This window comes from Nuphar pumila, chromosome 8 (genome assembly GCF_984573655.1).
Source record: "Nuphar pumila chromosome 8, dmNupPumi1.hap1.1, whole genome shotgun sequence".
NCBI classification, from domain to species: Eukaryota; Viridiplantae; Streptophyta; class Magnoliopsida; order Nymphaeales; family Nymphaeaceae; genus Nuphar; species Nuphar pumila.
Genome location: NC_143256.1, coordinates 16,406,167 through 16,432,304, shown reverse-complemented (window position 1 = coordinate 16,432,304; position 26,138 = coordinate 16,406,167). Strand labels below are relative to the sequence as shown.

The window sequence follows — 26,138 nt, the reverse complement described above, 5'->3', positions numbered from 1 at the left end:
TAATTGATCATTCTGATATTCACTCAGATGTCCATATTACGACAGAACTGCAGGCCACTGACACCGCCCTTTGAGCTTTTCACCTGGCGCTCTACTTATCTTCTGACCTCTGTGTAGCACAAAATAACATATTATTTGTATCAAATCAAAATTACTCTCATTTGTACTTTTACATGTCGCTATACACAGTAATTCCTATATATAATAATCGTTGCACACTCGCTATCACTGTAATCATATACACAATAATCAATATCAAAGTAATCGCTATACGTACTAATCGCTATACATAGGTCACAATAATCACTATACATAGTAATCACTATCACAGTAATCACTGTACATAATAATACCTATCAAAATAAATCATTACGTAATCGCTATATGTTACATATAAACAGATTCAGATATCCTTCAAATTTGGATATTTATCAGATTTGATTGCAAAATCAGAATCGAATTATACTCGAATAGTTTTAGCTTATCAAATGCAACTGAACAATCAAATTTGGTCGGATATAGGATCAAAAATATGATTCACTGAGTGGCAGTTGTGCCAGAGAATGATGTTAAGGCACTTTATGCATTTGAGAAAGGAGGTGAGACGGCCTTTGTATTTGCATTGAAAACTGGATTTAGCAACTACCACCTCATAAAATGGTAGATGCCAAATCCAGAAATGGACTGCTGCCACTTTGTCAAATGCATAAACTCCCTCCAACTACCAGTTCCCATATGGAGACTTATTTCACATTCTTAAGATCGAAATATCATCAAGAGGGCATTTATTGCATCCCCACCCATGGGAAGCCACTTCTTGAAGGGACGCATGAGAAAAAGTTCTTTCCCATGGGGGGAAGGTGTGAACCAGTGTTGTCGATATTGGCCTGAATGTCGATGCACCAGAAAATACTGACCTGAATTGGCTATTTTTTAATAAAATGTAAAAAATAGATTAAAATTAATTTTTTATATTATTTTAATGGCTTTAACATGTGTCACGTTCTGATTGACACAATATTTTTTAATTATTTTTTGGCCAATTCAGAATAATTCACTTGAGAATGGATATTGGAGGATTCACCTGAATCATTGGGCCAAACGATACAAGTCCGATTCCGATACAGACAACAGTGGTGTGAACCCATTTTGACAGGAAAGATGCTTGTTTGCCTTTATTATGTAAACACCACCACATGTTTTCCATGGAGATGTTTGTTTCACCTCCCTTAGTAAAAGTTCTCTTTCCTACGAAAGAGTGTCTCTTTCATCCCCCCCCCCCCCGAAAAGAAAGCAATATCCATGCTTGAACAAAGAAGAGAGTGCGAATAGGCCAAGGGATTAAGCATTCTATTATTTCATCACAATTCCAGCAATGAACATTGCATACACAAATATGATCATGGAAAATATTTAGGTGTATGCATGGCTGATCAGACCGACAAAAGGAGAAGGAAAAAAAAAAACACCCAATATAACCCAAAAAAGGCGAAAAACTCACATCAGCAAAATCATATCAAAACACGAGCCATTCTGCTATGTTCTTCTAGTCTTCAATCAAAGACAAACTGGAAAGGGTTTTCCTACAAACAAAACAGAGAATTCTTTTGACGAAGACTGCACAGAGCAAGAAATGTAAGGCCACACAACTTGCTTCCAAAGCCAAATCAACCATCAATTGCAGTTACGATCCCGTTACTGCTGCACTAATCTCCACACACGAATGCATGCATCTTCACCAGAGCTTACAACAGTGCAATCATCATTGAAAACTAATCCATAAACACCTCCCAAGTGAGCACCCTTTATGGTTATACGACTTGAAGCTGGCTTATCAACTTCATATATAATTATGCTTGTGTCTAGAAATCCCGTAGCAACCATTGTGCTATCAGGAGACCAAGCCACACAATTTATACGAGCAGTATGGTACAACATGTTCTTAAGCTTAACCTGCAGAAGATAGTCAACTGGTTAGTGAGACAAATGTTCAGGAAGTTAAAAATCAAACCTTGGTAATTAACATTACATTTCTAAAAAGGATTAATGCGGAAGGGAAAGGAAGAAAGAGAGATGGACTATGCAAATGGGAACCAAAAAGTTAGAAGTATGAACAACTTAAATATAGTGACAAAATCTATCAAAAATAAAGAAAAAAAAAACATGGATGAAGCATGACAGCCTTCCACTACTTTAATGTGTGTAAAAAGAATTTAGGAAACAAAAAGAAAATTAAAAAACCATATAGGATTTACATTGTGCCTGATAAATTGAACCATGGCATTTTGCTATGTCACATGGGTGCGGGTGCGACACGGGTGCGGCGCAATTTCAAAAATTTTGGACACGGGGACTCGGCTATATATATATATATATAATTCTAGTAAACAATTAAAATTAAGTAGCCAAAACTATGACCTTAATTTTTTCGAAAGTTTCAATTTGGCATTCCCATTTCTTTATGGTAGTTCTTAAGCTAGCTTTTCTAATACTTGTGAAACTAGTATTTTTTTAAACTGGAAAAGCATTTATTTAGCTATCTCAAATGGTTGGGTTACCTTTTATCGTGTTTTATACATATTTTTACATAAGTTGTGACTTGTGAAACAGTCACACAGACTGTGCACACAGTCTGTGCAATGCAGTCTGTGACTGTGCAGACTGTGCACAGTCACACAGACTGTGTGCAATGACTGTGCAGTTGCAGTTGCACAGTCTGTGACTGTGCAACTGCATGCATTGCACAGTCTGGTTATATATTAAAAAAAAAGATATATAAAAATTGTTTTTTTTTGTTTTTTGTCTTAAAAATGGATATTTTTGGACTCGGTCAAAGTTGACCGAGTCCAAAATGTGGACGGACGCGGCCTGGACTCGTTGACCGAGTCCGACTCGGCATTGACCGAGTCCGGGCCGAGTCCGAAGCCGCACCCGTGTCCGCACCCGTGTCGGGGCGTGTCGACTCGGGTGCGGCACCTCTCTAGCCGAGTCCGTGTGACATAGGCATTTTGTAGTCTAGGAAAACAAGGGTAATTATAATACCGCACACAAGGCCATAAATGCTTAAGAATTTTCAAGGTTTTTGGATCTAGAATGCCATTGACATACAATAGAATGAATGTCTACTACATTTTTCATAACAGGGATATTGCGCCGAATCAATTCATTCTAGGTCTTGATTGCTTTGTCACCTTCTCATGAAAATCCAGAACATGCAATTAATAGCAAAGTACACCATTATTATCAAAACTGGTATTTGTCTTATGCACCACAATTTGCTTTGTAATCCCATTGTTGCTTAAAGCTAAACTTATGGTCCCCAATAGTAATATTCCTGCTTATTGCTGATCTCCAATCTTTACTGGGCTCCTCCTTTTCCCAGTTCCTTCAACTTGCTTCATGTCAAATTTTTTGTGTTCTGTAATTTCAGACAGCTTGTAACATGCCCATTCTATCCCTGACAATGCTCATCTTTCTGTTTAATTAACTCTTAAGGACAAGATGTAAGGATACGCGGCATTTCTTCAATATGTGTTTTTATTTTTGCTTTACGTAACATGCATTAGTATTGTATCATTGTCATCAATGGCTCGGGTAATTGATTTGTAGTACCAGTTGGAGTCACACTATCTCAACCGGGCCATATTCAGGCAAACCTAGCTTGACTAATAAAAAAAAATTAACTCAATCCTAGTGAGGATTAATCTATTATGAGAGATCATCCCATGTGATTAATGAGTTGGGACATCAACCTGTTGTAGTTGGAATATTCATTTTCTCTTTCTTATTTCATTGAGTCAAATTGAAATGACAAAAATTGACACAGAATTAGAGCAGCCATGACGAAGTGATCTATTAATCTCATCTTCATGCTTTTTCCTCTAATCTTCTAACCTCTTTCTTCTCTATGGATTTAATATTTTTCAGAAGATTTCTTTGTTTTGAATGTTAAATTTTAAAACACTTACTGGAATCATAGGCAGATCTGACTGTTAGCTTTGAACAAATCTGGAATCTAACTTGTTTTTTGGTCCCATAGGCTTGGGTGAAGGGGATAAATGGATTGGTACGTGGAAATGGTAGCTCTATCTCAGCTGGTGGTGTGGTTGGCTGGAACCAAATAATCAAATCTTCAAGGGAGTACGACCTTGCAAAGGGGGGTGATTGAATTGGTAATTAAGTTTATGGTTCAAATCAAGCTTGCAAAGGGGTCAAGCTGAGGTTCCAGACTGACTTATGGTCCAGGGATGTAACTCTTGCTGAAAGATATCCACCGTTTTTTCACATAAACAGAGATAACAGCATACTTGTAAGTGAATGTTGGAAAGGAAGAGCTAGTTAGTTCACTGAATTCAGAAGGAATTTCAAGGAGCAAGAGGTAGAAGATTGGTTTTGGTTATGGCTATTGGATTTTTAGGCCCATGGAAAATTTCTGACAGCGAGAATTCCTTATATGGAAATGTGACGGATGTGTTATGTTCTCTATAGCTTCATTTAGCCATGCTTTTGGCTGTAAAGATGTAGACCACTTTCCAAATGACACCGTCCAGGGTTTCCATCCCTCTCCTACAGCCAAGATATTTGTGTGGCTCTTAGCACTTGATAAGGTTAATAACCAGTGCAAATTGAAAGACAAAAGTTTCCAGCTTGCAAGTACTTGCTACTTCTGTTTCGATGAGAACGAAACAATTGAGCATTTGTTTTGGTTTTATCCAGCATTTCAGTGGTTGTTCAAACAAGCTTTGGATTGTGCCAATAAAATGGCCAGATGGGGATTTAGCTTGGATTGGTCGGAATAGGACTGGTGGTTAAGAATCTTAATTTGATCTATTCTGTAAGCTTGTTGAAAGATTTCTTATCCCCTGGCTTAAATTATTTCTCTTAGACAAAAAAAAAGGATTTACATGGTTTGCAAAGTGTTATAATGTGCATCTCCCTCGCATACTGTCTGTAGACTCTGTACATACACCAATTCTTGTTTTCTTTTTGTTATGTGTGTGTGCTTGTGTTCAAGGATTGATACACACACACACACACACACACACACACACACACACACACACACACACACACATATATATATATATATATATATATATATATATATATATATATATATAGAGAGAGAGAGAGAGAGAGAGAGAGAGAGATGGTACCTCTCAAGTGACATGGTCCCATACAACAGCTTCTCGATTGAGATCACCAGAAATAAACATAGAGGCATCTGGGGAGAAACGAATGGCGTTAATAGCACCACGATGCTTCTCAAGGACTGACTCTTCAGTGAGAGTGTCCCCATTGACAGAATAGACGTGGAGTTTCCCATCTTGGCCACCAACAATGGCCTCACTTCCATCAGGTGAAATTGCAGATGCCGTCACAGCAAACCCAAGATTCAGAGTTGACAACACTTTGGATCCACGAAGCATGATTACTCCTGAATCAGTTGAAAGCAATGCCAGCTCGGGCTTATCAAGTGCAATATTTAAGTCCTTTGGTTGTGCACCAATATCAATTTGTTCTTCATCACCACACTGATCAGCATGCAGCGGAATTCTCCTTACCTGTAATGGGATTCCTTTTGTAATTGCAAACTTATAGTGAGTCAATGTAAGTTTGAGCGGGGGCGTTAACATATATCATGGTTGCCAGTCGAGGAAGCAGGAGCAGGAAGCGTGGCACTTTCAAAATTTTAGGAAGCGAGAAACGTGAGACTACTTAAAAGCGAATCAAGAATCATCTTGGAAGCGACCTAGGAAGCGAACCGGAAGCGACCTACGAAGCGAGGGGGAAGCGAAAAAATAAAAATAAAAAAAAATGAAAAAAGGGAGGAAGTGCAGGAGAAGCGCGGGGTAAGCAACGGGAAAGCACGCTTCTCAAAAAAAATGGCGCTTCCCAACGCGTTTCGGAAGCACAACATTTCGTGCTTCCACTAGGCTAGGTGCTTTCGGTAACTCTGATATATATACTTTAAAGTTAAGTCAACTTTGGTTGACTTGGACTAGTTGTTTGACTTATGGTCCAATGGTTAGTGTGGTCTCCCTTTTTCTCTCCTTTAATCTCTCTCTTCTTCCTTCTTTTCTCTATAAATATGGGTGGGTGGGTGCCTTTGTAAGGTGAGGGAGTGATGAGTAGTTTTAGGCAGAGTTACTGGAAGCACCTAGCCTAGTGGGGAAGCATGTTTCGGAAGTGTAAAACGTCGCGCTTCCAAAACGCACTGAGAAGAGCCAATTTTTTTGAAAAGCGCATTTCCCATTTATGGGAAGCGCGTTTCTCTTTTATGGGAAACATGCTTCCCATTTATAGGAAACACACTTCCCATTTATGGGAAGCACGCTTCTCCTTCGCTTTCCTTGCATTTCCTCCTTTTTTTTGTATTTTTATTTTTATTTTATTTTTCGCTTCCCCCTCGCTTCCTAGGTCGCTTCCAGATTCGCTTCTGGTTCGCTTTCGAGACGATTCTTGATTCGCTTTTAAGTCGTCCCATGCTTCCCGCTTCCTAAAATTTTGAAAGTGCCACGCTTCCCGCTTCCACTTCACATATCGCTTCCCGCTTCCTCGACTAGCAACCATGGTTTTAGGCTTCTTGTGTGTTTTTTAGTGTATTGTAATGAGGATTAAAATGTATTTTTTTTGTATTTTTACTGTTCTTTATTAATGAAGTTATTTACTCACATTCTATTGTGTTTCATTTTAATTCTTATGTTTTTGTTCAAATGCATTATGTTTTGACCCTCGGAGTCCATTATGGAGGGTATTGGGATCCGTGCCATTTTGTGACAAATATAACCTCAACCAGGTTTATCCAACTGCACAGAAAATATGAAAGAATTTTCTATCAATACCAAAGTAAAGCAGACTAAAGCACACAATGAAACTTTGGATTAACACTTCCACTCACACCTGTAATACAGACAAGTACAGCCCCATCAGAACCAGTATGGTGCTGGAGACCATTAGAATATAGGTAAACCAGATTGTATAAAACTTTCATTCAACAGATAAATGAATGTGCTTCTTCGATCAACCAAAAAACAAAAAAGTAGAAGAAAAACTCTCCATTAGTCAGGCATTTGATTATATGAGTAACATTTAAATTTAGTTGTGTTCCAATTAAAATGTTCATATTATCAATCTAAGAATCTGAAAAAGGAAAAAGTAGATATCATTCAATGTAGATATTTGCATCCTAAGTCCACCACTGGAAGTATAATTATTAATCAATAATGAAAATAGCATAGGAATATCATAAATACCTCTTTACTGTCAGGACTCCAACTAACAGCATAGATGCTACCATTGTGACCTTCAGCAGATAGCTCCCCAATCTTTTCTCCTGTCCTCCCATCATATAGTATACCTTTCTTATCTGAACTTACATTGATAAACTTGCTTCCATCAGGAGAAAATCTTACACAATTGACAAAGTTGGAATGTTCCCTGCACTTCAAACAATAATGTTTCCTTTACATACTACCTTTGTTCGGTAAGACACAATCAAGAACATCTTCCTCAGCACATTATATTTTATTATGGCCACAAGCCTACATTGCTACAATGCCATGAATGAGTTTTTTATCATTGACATAAAATTAAAATAATGACTACATTTCTCCTACAAGAAATTTTGAAAAAAAAAAAGAAAAAATACCAAGCACTCGATGTTAATTAATATGAACCCTAGAACATTTTTCCAGAAGTTTTGCATTGGACTCTGCAAATCAAGGACACGACTGTTGCTCCAAAATAAAGAGTATGCTTCAACAATTAATGGGGAAAGGCATCTTGTAAACAATGTAGCCAAATCACACCAATGCACAATATTTGATGGGCCAAACAAGCAATGCAAGGAAACTTGAATAAATGTTATGTTTCTGCGTTCTATCTTGAACCAAGAGGCTACCATGAATTAAAATCTTAGAAGGATGAAGACATCTAACACTCAATCCAATTGCATCGATCAGAAGATGGCAGGTTTAGTGGATACTTAAGGGAAGTTTTTCACTTTTTCACTTTTTCTGTTTTGGTTAGCTTAACTGGAGTGCAGACCAGTGAATTAATGAGGTAACAAAAATAAAGGGTTCATATACATCATGATGACCACTTTAGAGGTTTATCCCAGGGTTACCGGAAGTACCATAGGACATGGGGAAGCATGCTTCTCCGAAGCATATTTCGGAGGCGCGAAACGTGGCGCTTCCAAAATGTATCTTTTTTTCCTTTTTTTGTTTTTTCCTTTTTTTGTTTTTTCCTTTTTTCGCTTCCCCCTCACTTCCCGCTTCCACTACCCGAATCGCTTCCCCAACTGGCAACTCTGGTTTATCCTTTGAAGTACAATATGTTATAAGGAAGCATTACATGAGAGTCAAAATTGATTGGCTAGTGAAGTCCTTTTTTGTATTCAAGACCCAATAGGTCAAAAGATATAGTTATGAAGGGCATTTTTGTAAACTGACTTAAATTACCTTTATAAGGGTCAATATGAGAGGGATAGGGCACGATTCCAGCCCCTATTCTCTTTCTCCCTTGTCTTTTCTCACTTCCTCTCTTTTCCTATATCTTCTTCTTCCTCCTCACTCACTCATTTCTCTCACCTTGTTTCACAGTTCGTACACACCACATATTCTTTCACACATCAAAGGAACATAATCATGTTACCATCAATCTGAAGATGGTATCAGACCAGATGAAGATATGAAGGGAAATTTTGAAGCATACATCAACCACAAAATGACAAGGGGATTCATGACCTGCCACATGGGAGCTCCAATCAGTTTTGGTTGCATTCATGCAGATAATATTTCAGAAGATTTTGGTTAGGGAGCTCCAAAATCCAAAATTCAGTTTTTAAACATTATAACAAAAAGTATTCTTAGGTATTTCCAAAAAATCTATGTAGTATAAACCTCCTTCTTTACAGCCTTCTCCAATCAGCTTCCCTGAGAGACGATCCCGCACTCATAAACCAATAGAAGAGAAAGAAACATTATACCAAAGGTCACATAATTAAGAGACAAATAAAAGATTTAGGCTTAACTTGGGAATATATCTAATTTTTTGAATAAAAAATCTCTTTAAAATATTTTCAAAATTTCTTATTCCCTTTATCTCAAGAGATATTCTATCAACAATAAAAAACATTTGACTCGCTTGAGTTATGACATCCAGATAAAATATCACAATTTAGTGTCATATGAAATGAGGCACATGAGCCAAGAAGCCAAAGAGACTTACTGGGATCAAAGATGCCAACAGAAGAGACCGTAGCTTCGGTTGGTGAAGCTCCTTTGAATAGAGGTTGAAGAGCTTCTACAATTTGAGTCAAGGACATGCTCTCAATAGTTGATTCTTGTGTAGCTTTGAATTCACTTGACTCTTGAGCAACGGAGGCTACCTTCTTCTCATAGGGTATCTTTAGTTTAGGACAATATATCTTGACATACCCCGGTTCACGACAATAATAGCAAATAATTTATTTTTTTTTCAAACTCATTGTCTTGCTTTCCATAGCTATCATTGTTTGGTCTCTTATAATGTGATAGTTATAATGTAGTAGTTGGTAAGCATGGACATGGTTTCTCAGCCTAGACACGGCTATGACCGAATTATCATCATCTTTAAATGTCTTTTTTTTAGTCTATTTTCTTTTATACTTAGCTCTTCAATAGAGAGAACTTCTCCTTTATGAAGAAAAGCCGATTTAGTAGACTCAAACTCCGGTCTTAGACCATTGATGAATTGATAGAAATGTTTCACATCAATTTGTCTTTGACGGAGTTCTATGTCTTTGGGATAATGTCCTTGTGACTCAAGAAGAGCAAACTCATTCCAAAGGTCGAACAACTTACTAAAATATTCTCTAATACATTTTTCTCCTTGAATCATAGTGTGTACCTTGTCTTACAAGTTGCAAATGTGGGTAATATCTTTAAGACTATGTCACAGGGACTCTTCAACTAGGTGCCGCACTCACATCGCACCCGCACCCGATGCGATCAACCTGACCCTGGGTGCAGTCAATGCACCCAGGGTCATTTATGTCCAACTTTTTGCCGCATCCCCGCACCCAAGTTTTTTTAAATTGTCGCACCCCTGCCCCTGCACCTGCACCCATGTGACGTAGATTTAAGAGAATACATTTTCTTAAGATAGTCTCATGCAAATATTTATTTGCATGTTCAAATTTAGCTAGACTCAAGCACTTCTTGATATCAAGACTACTAATGACCCAAGACATAATCTTGGCATGCCCCATTCTCCATTCTTTCCATTTTTTCTCATATGTGGCCATAGCCATAAAGATTCAAATAGAGATACATGTTTAAATTACTTTGAATAGAAAGCTAATCTAGTTTGATCTAATTTCAAATCTAACAAATATGTTAATCAAATCCTCAAACTGTATGAATCCATATGTATATATGAAACTTAAACCTTTATGAATGTGCAATTAGATTTTCTAGAGAAGCGTCATTTGTTAGTAGCCTTTTCCCTTATCGGTTAACTTACTCTTTTATCATTTATATATCCATAACCTATGTTAACTGTTAAGAAAAAGAAAGTTTGCCAAGCTCCTCATGTTCTTGTCATATTTTCTGCTTTTTGCCATTTTTATAACCTTCCAGCCTTAAACACAGAGGGAGAGAGACCTAAATTAGTAAGTGTTCCTGATGTGCTCAGACTAGATTCATAACTATATCGCTCTCATGAAGGGGGCTTGGCAGTTATAATGTATTTTGAAGCAATATTATCAAGATATGAACTGTGATATGGAAACCAGCAGGGCCCATCCTCTAGGACAGAAAAGCTCTCTAGTTATGGCTTGAAAAATCTGTTTAGATTTTTGGTAGAAAAAGTGGTAGTCCTGTCCCTACAAGAACAAAGATCAATTATATTAAAACATTTACCTAGACGGTGCAGTTAATTTAAACCTGTGTTGGCCATTTTAGGAATAATAGTTTAAATGTTATCTTCAATACCCTGATATATTCCCCTTGGATGTTATTAGTTAATTCTCTTACTAGTTTTAAACAGACTACACATCAGATAAAGGGCAGGTATACATCTCCCTCACTAGAGCACATAATTCCTTACAATTTGGAGAAAATATTATTTACATCATGTGCATTGCTTTTGGAAAATGTCATTCAAGCATGAAGATACTAGGAACACTTATTTATACCATGATTTTATATTCCATTGCAAGTTAAACGTTATAGTAATGTTTCAAGCCAGAGTGCACTCCTAAAGTTTGAGAATGGTTATTATTTACTTAAAAGCTAACACATCATATACTGAATAGCTATTAGAATTTCATTTGCTTCGACAGGCTAACATGTCACGCTTCAGTTCCTGCATTGGATCCTCATACCTTTACCAAAAAAGAAAGACAATGTACCAAAGGATTCTTCATACAAAACAATTATGTTAAAACAGCTGAACCTTTAGCAAATTTGCACTATCATTGACCTAATATAGTATAAATCAATCTCTTAATACCATAAACAAGACTAACCTTTGTGACAGTTTGAACCTAAATGGTGGTCCCTCATAGAAATTCACCAAGTAATCTTCTCCACATGTAACAATACGAAAAGGTCTTGTAGGCTTGAATGCACAACTTAAGACACGTCTTGAATGACCGTCAAACTCACCAACAGTTGATCCTGAATCCCACCTACAAACAAAAACAAAAAATACAACAAAGAGAAGGAGATCACCATGACAAAGATGGATTAAACTATAAATTGTGCAAAGCACAAAATACAACCGAAACAAATTTAAATGTAAAATATCAAGGCAATCTCAATCAAACTTCACATATGGTAAATAATGCTAGAAAAAAAAAAGATATTATCTCTATCATAAACAGAATGTCAATGATAGAAAGACAAAAAAATCACCCTTTCCTTACTCTTTGAGGTATCAAAAGAAAATGGAATTAGCAACATTATGCATGCTTGCTTTGTCATTTTTTAATTGTGTGCAAATGATTCAATTATAAATAATAAAAAAACTACATGTGACGTGCACTAAATGGAATTAGCAACATTAAACTGTTTAAGAGAAAAAAGTTTGTTCGGTTCTGAGTGCCAAACGTGTAAGCCTGTTAGGTTATTAGTGGACAGGGTCACACGCATTTACTTTTTTTTTCCCTTTTTTTCGACAGTACCATTGGGATTCGAACTTACAACCAACACAAGTGACGTGCACTAACTGCTCTTGCCAGATAAGCGGATCTCCCGTTGGTATCTATTTTTTTTCTATTATATTTTTTTATAATCCAAAGAAGAATAAAAAATCATCACCGACGGCAGATTGTCGGTCCCTCATATTTTGCTTGCACTCTGAGACTAGGCCATGGGTTAGATTTAGATGGTGCATTCATTTATGTGAATCCATTGGCATTCATAAACGATAGGACGAACTCGGTCTGGATTCAAGTGGGTCCGGCGTCCTACTCTGTCCTTGAGGGACCTTTTACCAGACTGGCTTTTGAGAAAGCTACGATTCCGAGTCGACCAGACGTTTGCTGCATGGATTGTCAAAGTTGGGCCGCATTTAAAAAATGTGACGTCTCTTTTTCTAGTCTTTTGGCTACGATGAAACAAACATTTAGCGGCGTTTTCTTGTCAAGGAATAGGGTTCTGCGGCACTTCTTTAGTGGATTCCTCTGCGGCGGAAACTAAATGGGACCCACATGAGAACAGTTTTTCGAGAAAAATGAGAGTTAAGTGTGTAAAATGACACACCCGTCGAGGCATTTTTCCATACGCCATGTTTGTTTTGGCATTGTAAGTTCTGCAGAAACGCACGCCCATCGATGCATTTTTTGCGAAAAAACTTGAATTTTCCATGACACACAAACACCCCCTTAAACATCACAGTTAAAATTGTCATGTTGGCATCGGTGAGTCTCAGTTTTTTTTTTGTTACCTTTTCTTTCTTATTTTTAATAAGCAAGATGGGGTTAGGCCGACTCCACCCGTTACACTACATACCATTGGGTTTTGAACTTGCAACGTTCCATCACATGGTGACTTGCACTAACAGCTCCTACCAAACAAGCAGAGCCCCCGTTGGTTACCTTTTATTAATCCTTTCATACTTCTCTCAATTAAATTGAACTGGCAAGAGCTTTTAAAAATCGATGCCTATTTTTGTATGATAGATCATTCCCATCCATGAAAATGGAACAAACAGGTCTTTGAAATATAAAAAACATTATTTTTTGACAAAATATTATTATGTAATATATACAAATTGGGGTCTCAGGTTCATGGCGTTATCCCTCAACTTGCTCATCAAACAGCAAAAAAAAATAAAAAGAAAAAGACAATTCTCCCTCAATCAACACAGCTTATTTGTCTCTTCTGGTTCATTTTTTATGTTTGTAAATGTAGCTATGAGAAACTCAAAGTTAACCAAGCAATGGGTCAAGTCAAGCTAGATGATGGGTTCAGGGCTAGTCAAACTCTTCCTATTTATTTCTTGTCCTAAGTAAGATTATATTAAGACGTTGCCAAAATACATATTTGCTCCTAATTAAGTGAGTCATTAGTAGCCAAAGCTGTGTTGTTGGTAGGAGCTGTCAGTGCATGTCTCCTTGTAGTGGGAAGTTGCAGGTTCAAAACCCAATGGTAGGTTGAATAACTGATGGGGTCTGCCAAACCCCACCTTGCCTTTCAAAAAAAAGAAGTGAGAGCCATTAGTCTCTTAGCCTAGTTGATCATGTCTCATTAATTTATAACCTTAGGGAGACTGGTCATGCCCTTCAACGGACAAGATGGCGTGGATGCCAATTCCTTGGGTGGTAAGTCATGGATACAAATATAGTAAGTAGCAAGTCATGGAGACGTGGATTGGTAGCCCCAAAGGGTTTTGTGTAATGGAAGGGCCCTTGGCTGCTAGGCGGGTGGTTAGAGTTTCTCACAAATGTCAACCCCTTGCATTATGAAGGGTAAGGGTATCATGCCTTTAGCTCGTGCCGAAGCAAGACGACTCCCTAAAGACAAGGTGTGTCTCAGGGGGTTTACACCGTGGTATCAACGGCTGAATGTGCGATATGCATAGCCAGCGCAGGGTCTGATTTCGCAGGTGGTTTCAACATTCCTCATAAAAAAAAGACTTCTTGATGTTTAATAGAGTCTTCCTTTTATATATATATAGTTAGTTAGTTAGTTAGTTAGTTAGTGGAGATGTGCATACAATATATACATAGTTAGTTAGTGGGGATGTGCATACAATATTAATGAGTTGAAATGAGCAATATCTCATAGCTCGTGTTATTTTATGTGAATCTTTATAGATATGATCTACATGGTCTATTTGGTTGGAATAAATTTTTTGTTTCATGGGAATCCAGTTTATGCAAGTGTTTTTTTTTGGTGATTCAAAAATCAATGGTCACAAATGCTCAATTTTTTCATAGCTTAAAAAAAGTTTCTTTTGTTGAAAAAATGTGATCGATATAAAACTCGGTTGTTAGAAAAAGAACACCGTGGATTATCATGGGTTGTAGATTTTGGACCTTCTTTTAGTTGGACGGTCCCTCTTCCTATATATAGAGCACCTACTCCCATCTAGTAAAAGGTTTGGGTTTTCCAAATCTTGTAGTTTTTTTTTTTGTTGATAAGACCTTATAAATGTGATCTATATGCATTTTTAAACAGAAAACAAGTTTTAGATCATGCGATTGTAATCATTGTATAGGTTTTTTAAGACCTTAAAAAAATCAACGGCCTAAAATGTAGCAAAGTTTCATGATTTAAAAAATCTTATTTTATGTCCAAAAACATGATCCGGACATGATTCTTATCAAATAACTATGTTGAACACGGAGTCCGATTGAGAAGATACTACATCTATGATTTTACTATGTGTGTAGGTAATCCCGAAGCAGCTTAGCATTACTTTATATATATATAGCATACATCAACGAACCTACTGCCGAAGCATAGGGAATTTTCTGCATCTTTGTTCCTTCTTCATCATTTGTAGGACATTGTCTTGAGCTAAGTTTGAAATGGCCTGCAAGTGGACAATTAACAGGCTTTGCTTTGTCCATGTTGAACCTCTCAAGAACCTTTCTGATATACTTTTCTTAAGATAACCATATCATCTCATGTGATCTGTCATGAACGATTCTCATCCCAAGAATTTGCTTTGCTGGACCTAAATCCTTCATGGCAAATGTCTCACTTAGCTCCAACTTTAACTTGCTAATCTTGCTGATGTTTTGGCTCACAATCAGTATATCATCCATATAAAGCAAGAGAATGATAAAATTACCATCTGGAAATTTCTTCACAAGCACACAATGGTCTGTGGAGGTTCTTGAGTATCCATGCTCATTCATAAAGAAATCAAATTTCTTATACCACTGCCTTGGTCTTGCTTCAATCCATACAAGCTCTTCTTCAACTTGCAAACTAGGTGCTTTTTACCCTTGTCAATGAAACTCTCAGGTTGCTCCATATAAATTTCTTCTTCCAAGTCACCATATAGAAATGCGGTCTTCACATCAAGCTGCTCAACTTCCAAATTCATGCTTGCAGCTATATCGAGCACAGTTCAGATGGAGGGCATCTTCACAAGTGGTGAGAAGATCTCATCAAAGTCAACTTTTTTCTTCTAAGCAAAACCTTTCACAACAAGACGTGCCTTGTATCTAGGTTGAGAGTTGTTTTCATCAGTCTTCTACTTGAAGACCCATTTGTTCTTTAACACCTTCTTCCCTTTAGTTGTCTTTACCAGATCAAAGGTGTGATTCGCATGCAATGAATCCATTTATTCTTTCATTGCCTTAAACCACTCAGACTTGTTTTCATCCTCCAAAACTTCTTCAAAAGTTTCTGGCTCACCTTGATCTGTAATCATCACATACTCATTTGATGAGTATTTTCTGGATGACTGTTTTTCTCTAGTGGATCTCCTTATCGGAGTCTGAGGAAGTGACTCTTGCGGTGTTGGCTCCCCCTCAATTTCTGACTCAACACTTCCTTCCTTTGCATCATTGCGAGGAGGTGGAATCTCCTCCACGAAATCATGAACAGTCGACGCATCTAGGGGATCTAAATCAATAAGATCACCTGTACTGGACTCTGATGGCTCAGACTCACCAATGTCTTCAATGGTCTAATCTTCCAATAAGACAACATCTTGACTTCTGACCACCTTTTTATCAATAGGGTCATACAGTCTGTAGCCAAATTCTTCATGTCCATAGCCAATGAATATGCATTGCTTGACTTTTGGATCAAGCTTGGACCTCTCTTCCTTCGGAATGTGAATAAATGCTCTACAGCCGAACACTCTTAAGTGTCCATAGAAAGGTTCTTTTCCTATCCAAACTTTCTCTGGAACATCTCCCTTCAAGGGAATAAAAGGAGACAAGTTGATAAGATCAATTGTTGTCCTCATTGTCTCACCCCAGAAAGATCTTGGCAATTTAGAGTGTGACAGCAAACATCTGACTCTCTTAAGAATGATGTGCTTCATCCTCTCAGCAACCCCATTCTGTTGAGGTGTCATCCTTATAGTTCTTTCATGCTTGATGCCATGATTGGTGCAATACTGATTAAATGGCCCAATGTATTTGCCACCATTATCTGAGCGAACACACTTCAACTGCCTGCCAGTTTCTTATTTAGCCATGGTCTGAAAGTGCTTGAATACATCTAGAACTTGGTCTTTAGTCCTCAGTGTATAAGCCCAGACTTTCCTAGAGTGATCATCAATGAAAGTCATAAAGTACAATGCACCACCAAGTGTCTTGACCTTTAAAGGTCCACACACATCAGAATGTACAAGATTTAGAACATGAGATTTTCTAGATGCAATGCATCTATGGAAAGAAACTCTATTTTGTTTACCATGGAAGCAATGAACACAAGGTTCCAAAGATGTACCTGCTGCACCTGTCAGGAACTCTTTCTTAACTACGACTTGCAGCCCCCTGCTCATATGCCCAAGCCTTCTATGCCATAATTTTGTGGACGAGCCAGTCTCCACAACATTCACAACACTCTTCCAGATCTTCGCTTACAAAGTGTAAAGGGAACGAGCCTTTGTTCCTCTGGCTATCACCAATGAGCCTTTGGTTAGCTTCCACCTTCCATCACTTTAGGTGTTGTTATAGCCCTCATCATCTAACTTTCCAGCAGAGATCAGATTCAGTCGGATGTCTGGTACATGCCTCACATTTTTCAGCAACAACTTACAGCCAACACTTGTTTCCAAGCAAATGTCGTCCATGCCAACAATCTTTGACACATCTTCATTTCCCATTCAGACATTACCGAAATCACCTTGCGAGTAGGAAGTGAAGAAATCAACCCGTGAGGTAACATGAAATGAAGCTCCAGAGTCAATCACCCAATCGGTCTCCTGATCGATCAAATTTATGCTAGTGCCATCACAGACAACCATGAGCTCTCCATCTGTGACTGTGGCACCTTATTTTTCTTCTGAGCTCTTCTCTCTGTTCTACTCCTTAAGCTTGAGCTTCCTGCACTGTCGCTTCATATGCCCCTTCTTGTGGCAATAATAATACTCGACGTCTTTCTTTGAGCTCGAGTGTGAGTGGCCTCTGGATTTGCCATGGTAGTGCAGAGCCCTGCTCTTACTTATGCTTCTCCCCCTGTTTTCAATCACAAACGCCTTTGAGGTAGAAGGACCTAATGACTTTCTCCTGGACTCTTCATTCAACAGACTGCTGGTAACTTGGCTCATCGTTACCATTCCATCAGGTGCAGAGTTACTGACTGTGACCACCAAGGTTTTCCAACTCTCAGGAAGGGAAATAAGAGCAAAAAAGTTTGTAACTCATCATCAAAAGTGATTTTCATTGTGGCCAACTGATTTACAATGCTTTTGATCTCATTCAAATGCTCTGCAATACAGCTGCCCTCTTTATACTTGAGGTTCACAAGCTTTCGAAATAGAAAGGCCTTATTCACTGCTGCCTTTCTATCATAAAGGCTCTCTAGTTTGGTTCAAAGACCATGCGTCAAAGTTTCTATGGATACATGATGAAAGACACTATCATCTATCCATTGTCGAATGAAACTGATCGCCTTTCGGTCTAGTTTTTTTCATTCGACATCTTTCATCTCTTCTTGTTTGCCTCTCACACCGTCTATGGGTCCATCCAAATCTTTATAACCCAAGAGGTCTTCTATTTTAGTTTTCTATGCCATCCAGTTTGTGCCATTCAAACTGATCATACGCCCAATGTTATTCTCCATGACTTCACACACAAATATACTAACCAAATCTCTGATACCATATGTTGGGGTTAAAATGGACGTACCGGGTCTCCCCACAAGTGTGAATTGATGAAAACAATACGATGATGATAGTGGTAGAATAATAAACCAAAACAAACTAGCTGCGAAAATAAAAATAGCACACAACGATTTACGTGGTTCCCTCTCAACTGAGGTATGTCCACGACGACCAATAGGTCAACAACTTCCACTATCTTCAAACAAAGATTATAAAGTGGCCAAAAGGCATAAGCCTTACAAACACACAAGGTGTAACGAAATGAACAAGAGGATATGCCTCACTGAGGAACAAAGAACGAATGATTTGATGAACTAGCTTGACGAAGCTGTCTTGAAAGAAGTGTCGCAACACTTCTTGTTTTTTTTTTTCCTCCGCACCCTTTCGGTGCCCTAAAAGTGTTTCTCACACTCTCTCCCTAATATTCTGCCTTTTTTGTTCTCTCCCATTGCTTTTGCTCTCTCATCCATCCCTTAAATAGAAGACAAGACTCACATTAAATGCGGAAGACTAAATATCTTGCATAACTTACGATGCGCCTTATCACAAATCGCTATCCAGCGATACCACAAATCGCTATCCAACGATAACCACAAATCGTCATCCGACTGAAACACATAACGCTAACCACAAATCGCTATGCAACTGAAGGCACTCACCACAAATCGTCATCGACAACTCGCTGAACCTCAAACTCTGAACAGTTGAATAGTCATTTAGCTGAGAGGACTTCTACAAATCGCTATCCAGCAAATACTCCAAATCATCTTCGAAAAGATCAAGCATCGTGCTTGAAATTCTGCAGTGATACTGAATGTGCATCGAACCAATGGATCCCACAAAGGAGGGAAACCCAACATATATCTCATCAAAGGGTGTTATTCTATAATATCTGCCCAACAGGTCTCCCGCTAACTCGAGTGAGCATTCAAATATTTGTCCCACATTCGTTCGTGAAGGTACTCTTAATGGATTGAATGCCATATCAACTGGTGTCCCATTTTGCAAATAAGACATATCCGGTCTAGGCAATTTTTTTGAAATGAAACCTTTTTTCCTATGACTTCCGACTACTTTATCGCCCACTTTGATTTTACGGGAGATTTACCACTTCCACATGTGCATCTGTTTGGAATGCAACTAAAAAGTTGGAAATAATACTGAAAGAACGTTAGGAAGGTTGTTGAAGCAGTCACCTGTGTGAGATCTGGTGTAGTATTTGGTAACTACCACCTCATGTAAGTGGGATGTAAAATGTGGAATTGGACGTGTCAAATACCATCTCACTTGCATCATTTCTTACAACTCCATCCATCACCAACAATTCTGGTGTTGGTATTCCCACTCTGGCTACTTCTGACAACTAGTTTCCAAACATCGCCTAAATCTATGAAACCCATCCATTTGGATGGGCAAAATTTCATGTTTATGCATCCGCACAAATATACGTGTGGTGTTGTAGTTTCAGTTTGGGTTATAAACTCTATAGCGCATGTACAAGAGAGAGAGAGAGAGAGAACATTCACCATTCAACATTACCAAAATACATCCAACAGAATATTGGATGGGAGAGACAAAAGAGAAACATAAGAGCAAAACAGCCACAATCTAGATGGCGATTGTACATAGTTCAGAGTACAAGCCGATCAGCCCCTCCCCCCTACTATGTAATTTAAGAGCCAGATACACATCAGACATGACCCATTGTCGAAGCCTTCCGAAATCGAATTTGATGCCCCTGAAGAAGATGTCGTTTCTTTCAGTCCATATGACCCACCATGCTGAAAGCAACCAAACCCGCCACAGTAATCTCCATTTTTTTTGTGTCGTACAATCCTGGGACCAAGCAAGAGGTCCCGAATAACGGTGCACGGACGAGTTTGAACAAGTGGCGCACCCCAAGTTTGAAAAAATAAGTCTAGAATGACCGGGCAGAGCCAAAATAGGTGAGTCGTGTCCTCTACAACCTTCTCGTAAAGAACACACATGATTGGAAATTGAATCCCCCGTTTCCTGACATTAATTTGGGTTTGAACATGATCTAGAGCCACAAGTCACGCCAAAGCTTTTGCCCTTGGAGCTGGCCCCTTACCCCACATACAATCACTGGGAAACCAGTTCATCCCGGATGGCAACAAGGAATGGTAAACTTGCTTAATGAAGAACCTATCTCCGCTTGCCATGGCCCAGTGAAGCCATGTCATGCCATGGACAGGCCTAAAATCTCTGCCACTGAAGGATCGAAGTGTCTTCCGCCACTCTAGCCAGAGGGACGAATGACACACTGAACTGGGCGTGGAAAGAAGGGATTCATGTAGACTACCATATTTTTGCCTAACAATCATAGCCCAAGAAGATTGAGATGTGGAAGCTTCCCAAGCCCACTTCAAGACTAAAACGATGCTCCTCTTTCTCATAGTTGGAATCTCTAAGCCACCTTGGTGCCTCGGAAGCACGATCTGTTGACAAGAAACAAGCAGGTACTTTTTGTGCGACACATTCCCAGACCAAAGGAAGTGCGAAAGCAAACGATTGATCGTCTGCTCTACTGTCGTCGGTATAATAGACATGCTCATTCGAAACTCTGGTAATCGGGCTAAAACATGGCGAATGAGCATCACTCGTCCCGCAAAAGATAAATATTGAGCCTTCCAAGCCTGCAATCTTCCTTGCACCCGCTCTATGGTAGACATCCAAGTAGAAGTTCCCGCTGATTATAGAGAGTGCAACGATGGACCCAAGAAATTGACAGGAAGTCGGATATTGGGCAATTGAAGATCCTTGCAGCAGCCGATTGGAGAAGAGGGTCAGCATTGAGTAAGACCAAAGCGCACTTACTCTCGTTCAGGCGAAGGTCTGAAATTGCAGCAAAGACTTTAATAATGAAGTACAACCTAGATATTTGATTAACATTCGCATGTCCAAATATTAAAGTATCGTCTGCATATTGAATTGTGTGACCAACAAAACCAGGAATGCCCAAGGATTCCAAGAAGCCTGTTTCTTCTGCCCTTTTCATGAGAATAGGTAAACCATCTACCGCGATATTAAAAATGATAGGTGCTAGAGGATAACCCTGTCGTACACCTCTAGCCAACTTGAATTCTTCCCCTCTCATTCCATTGATGCAAACTGATGATACGGATTTTGTGACCAACTCCTTAACCCATGCTATAAATCGGCTGCCAAGCCCCATATTTGTTAGAGATTCAATCAGAAAATCCCATGCCATTCTGTCATAAGTCTTGTGAAAATCCAATTTTAGCATGAAGTGCGGTGATCCAGTCGACTGTAAAGAGTGAAGAAGCTCAGTTGCACAAATAAAGGATCCTTGCAAACATCGACCTGGAATAAAAGCACCCTGGTTCGGACAAAACAAGTTGATCAATGACAACGCGCAACCGATTAGCCAACACCTTAGATATAATGCGATACAGAGCACCCATCACCGAAATCGGCCTAAAGTTGGATATGTCTGATGCCCCTTGCCTCTTAGAAATCAAAGAGATGACTGCCACATGATATGGTTTAGGCAGCCTCGCATTACGATAGAATTCATCGAACAAGTGGAGCAGTTCAGTTTTTACAGTTGACCAAAATGCTTTAAAGAAGTCAATGTGAAAACCATTAAGGCCTGGTGCCTTCCATCCCGATAGTTCGCTAATAGCATTCAAAATCTCCACTTCAGTGAATCTAACCTGCAAAGAAACAAATTGGTTTGCCGCCAACTGCTTATAGCCCATATCGCCGATGACCCCCCTGACGCCTAAGTCGGCCGAATACAACCTGGAGAAATAAGAAGTAATAGCTGGCAGACAATTGTGCGGACCAAACTGGCATCCATCGATCTCGATCGAGAGTATACAGTTCTTACTGTATTTATTTGATGCGTTCATATGAAAAATTTGTGTATTATCATCGCTATTAGCCAACCATGCAACTCTAGCCCTCAACTTCCATCTAAGCTCATCTCGTGCTCTCCATTCTGCAACGAGAGTAGAGAGTACGACGATACGCTCCTGCAATTGAAGCACTTGACCCTTCGGTACACCAACAAGATCGACCTGACGTTGGGCCAAATCGGAGAGCTCAGCTTCCCACTGGCCGATGAACCTAAACTTGTTCAGGTTATTAAAACTTAGCCATTCCTTAATACGTTTTCGAAGACGAAGAAGCTTAACATGGATGCGGATGGCCACCCAAGATCCCGTAGCAGGTTGAGCCCACGATTGACCTACCAACTGCTGAAAGTCTGGCACCCGAAGCCACCATTCCTCAAAGAAGAACCTACGACATGCCTTGAAGCCTGCGCCCCACGAAACAGTCATTTGTCCATGATCGGACATGGTCCATGGCAGCAGACAAGCAGTGACATCCGGAACTGCGTGAAATAGTTCTGGGGAGAGAAAAACGCGATCAAGTATCCGCAAGCAAGGGCGAGACCTCATATTTGACCACGAGAATTGCTCCCCTACAAGAGAGAGAGAGAGAGATCTAAAATGGTTTACAATTTAAGTACTTGATTGCCAAATTATTCGAGATGTAAAATGGTTTACAATTTAAGTATTTGATTACCAAATTATTCTAATGGCTGGTTGACATGGTGAGTTGATTCACTTTCTGGGAAGCATATTGATTTTGTCAGTTATCAAGTTTGAACTGAAAAGTTTACTTCAACGATAGGGTCGCGAGATCGAAACTCAGAGGAATTGACAGGGGCCTGCACAAGATTTGAATTGCTTATCCGGTTCGGGCGTCAGGTGTACGGGGGACATAAAAACAATGAAAATATCAGATACAATATAATTGCACCAACATTAAGCACCTGATCACCCTCCATCTTGAGGACAGCCTGTCAGTTGTGGGGCCCAGGGACTGATGGAGGGCAGTCAAGTGCATAATGCACAAATTTTGTGCCATGTGATTGCACCCGATCAGAATCCACAAAATAGGGTGGTTGTGTCTTAATCTTTGAGGGTCTTATATCGCAGTGGGTCGAGCCCATTAAGCGACCTGGTCTTCGATACGGGTTTTCTTGTCATTAAAAAATAAAGTTTAGATTAAAATATTGTTAAATTGTAAAATAGATGTCGTCATTATCCTAAAGAATTAAACATTAAAATTTTTTAAATATTTTCTAAATAGTCACTTTTTGAGCACACAATGGTGAAATTTGTCCTTAGCGACCTGTTCCAGCACACAGAGACAAGGTCCTACCCCAGAACTACCCAACAATTAAGCGCACACTCTATCCTACTGAGAAAGTGGAAACTCACTGTGACACTTTAGTGATTGGATGTCATCCAAGAAAGTTTGCTCACAAAAAAACCAGGACCGTTTTATGGGACAATATTTGCTACCCCTCGTGGGTAAGGAACCCCTCAGTGAAAAACTGTAATATTTTTATTATTTTTTGCACATTTGACACGATCTACATGTTTAGTTTAGTAGAAAAGGACCTTTGAAACATGTTATTATAACATGCATGTGAGATTTTTTCAGGGTTAAAAAATCAATGGCCTACAATGTACCAAACTTTCAACCTTCAAAAAATAATATTTTTACATAAAAAAATATGATCTAAGTGTTCATTCTTACGAATTCGACCATGTTGAATACATTTGCTCAAACCAACCTTCTCCTGTGAGTTCCAATTAGAGGGTCAAATGCTTTCCCCATCTTATATTGCCCTTCGTAATGATGCATCTACTCATTCAGGAATCATGTCAGCCTTTTACATGAATGTTAGATCGTGGTTGTTTTTACTTTAAGCTTACGACATTGTATGTAAGGGTGTCAATAGGTCGGCTTTGGTTAGACCTAGGTGGAACCAAACTTGGATCAGATTTTTGGGTAGGATACCGGGTCTAGACCCAGGTCTAATCGAGCCTACTATAAGATAAATCATACTTAGATCCAATAAGAACTACATGAACCAGACCCAGATCATACCTGATAAAATAATAATTTTTTATCATTTTTACATTGAAAATTTATGGTCTTAATCAAAGCTTGAGTCAAGCTTGGGTCTGGTATAAAATTTCACAAACTATACTTGGGTCCATATATTAATCGGTTCTTCAAGTCGGGACATGAGTCTTAATCGGGTATTCTTTTTTGTCACCAAACCCGAACCCTATAGGGTTTGGTCGAAGTAAACCCAACCCGTTGACACCCCTAATTATATAGAGTCAAACATATTACTTTTCCCTAACAATTATGAGGGTGTGCTTGAGTGCCGAGATCTTGTAATATCGTGTATTAAATTTAGAGATATTTGAGGTTTTGGCTAAGTGCCATAAAAAAATCGATAAATCCTCGATTTTAGGTAGCGTCAATTGAGTTTGGGTTTGACCCATGGGTCATTGATAAGACCTAAATGAGCCAAACAAGATATGATAAAAACTTTTATTTTTGACCTTTAAAATCAAGCAAAATTTGAGCAAAATTCAGGTTAAATTCAAGTTATACATCATTAGATGTACCTCAAAATGTTGAATTCAACTATATTTTATTTTTCTGAACTCAGGCTATGGTCTGCTCGAAAATCATATTTTTTAAAAAAGGGTCTGTCTCGATGGGACCGGGTCCAGATTGGATCAAACTGAATCCAATCTGTATGATCCAAGTTAATATGGATCTGAACTCAATCCAAAACCCATATTAATTAGGATGTGATCCAGTTCAAGATCCATATAAATATTGGATATGAATTTGCATCTTGGATCTGGACCCAGATCTAAAATCTAGGTCCAACGAAATTAAAGCTTTCAATTCGGTATAAAGGTTTAATTTAAGGAAATTTAAGGTTAAAAAGACTCCAAGATGGATAAGGCACTCTATGAAATTTTCTAGATATTTATTAATTATTAATTAATTAATTAATTCCAAATTTTAGTTATATATGGTAGTTACCAAATAGTGAGGTCTCTAAAAGAGTCCCTTTGATTGCTTTAAAAAAAAATTACTTTTCAATAGGGATGAGTTGGGGTCGCTACAGGTTTGGTATCAGAGTCGACCATAAAATATTATATTTTAACCATTTTTGTGTACCAGAATTTTCTTTTGATAATCAAGCCATGTCCAAATTTTATCAGAAAGTCATGACTTGTATTCTACAGCAGTCTCCATCACTAGTAAGGGCTACCTGGTATTTTTTTTTACTAATATCAATTTATTTAAATTTCATATGATAGACTGTGAGAATGGCTTAATGTAATTCCTTTTTATGTGAATTAGGAATTTGATGTGAATATGCAATTATGATTGTTGAGGGGATCAATCCTAAGGGGGTAGGTTTGATAAGGGTGCAAATTTTTTAACTATTTTTCATGTTTTAGATGTATACCCGCTCCCGAGCTTTGACTTCTGGTGCTCCCGCTGATTGACAGGAGCAAAGGGACTTCATGTTGAATACCCTGAACACCTTGACAACGATAGTGACCACATACGTCTAGGCACAGGTGGCGCAACAGATCATGTGTGTCTATCTTGCCGAGGTCACTCCAAACCCCACCGTGGCGATGTTCAAGAAGTTTCTTAGGTTGAATCTCCAACCTTCTCAGTGAAGGCCGACCCAGAGGCAGCTGAGAGTTGGGTTGAGGAGACTAAAAGGGCGTTTTGTATCCTGCCTGTGCCTGAGGATAGGCAGACTAATTTTGGCATGTTCCAATTGAAGGGTGATGCCAAGAAATTGTGGGACACCCTGTGATGAGTGAAATATGACAGAGTGGAGGTAATTCCTTGAGTGACTTTCAATGAGAATTTCTTAGATGCTTAGTTCCCTGCTTATGCACGAGAACGTATGTAGCAATATTTTTTTGGGTTTGTTCAGGGGAACATGAGTTTGG

At 38.7% G+C, this 26,138-nt stretch overlaps 1 protein-coding gene across 1 annotated transcript; it reads right to left on the bottom strand.

Moving 5' to 3' along the window:
* Positions 1 to 1,695: 1,695 nt before the first annotated feature.
* On the bottom strand, positions 1,696 to 23,967 carry LOC149829681 (actin-interacting protein 1-2-like). The gene is made up of 5 exons (XM_090015245.1): positions 23,924 to 23,967; positions 11,516 to 11,677; positions 7,257 to 7,440; positions 5,181 to 5,564; positions 1,696 to 1,953 (listed from the first exon to the last, which is right to left on the bottom strand). The coding sequence occupies exons 1-5, from the start codon at positions 23,965 to 23,967 to the stop codon at positions 1,696 to 1,698; spliced, it is 1,032 nt and encodes a 343-aa protein (XP_089871371.1).
* Between the last annotated feature and the right edge of the window lie 2,171 nt (positions 23,968 to 26,138).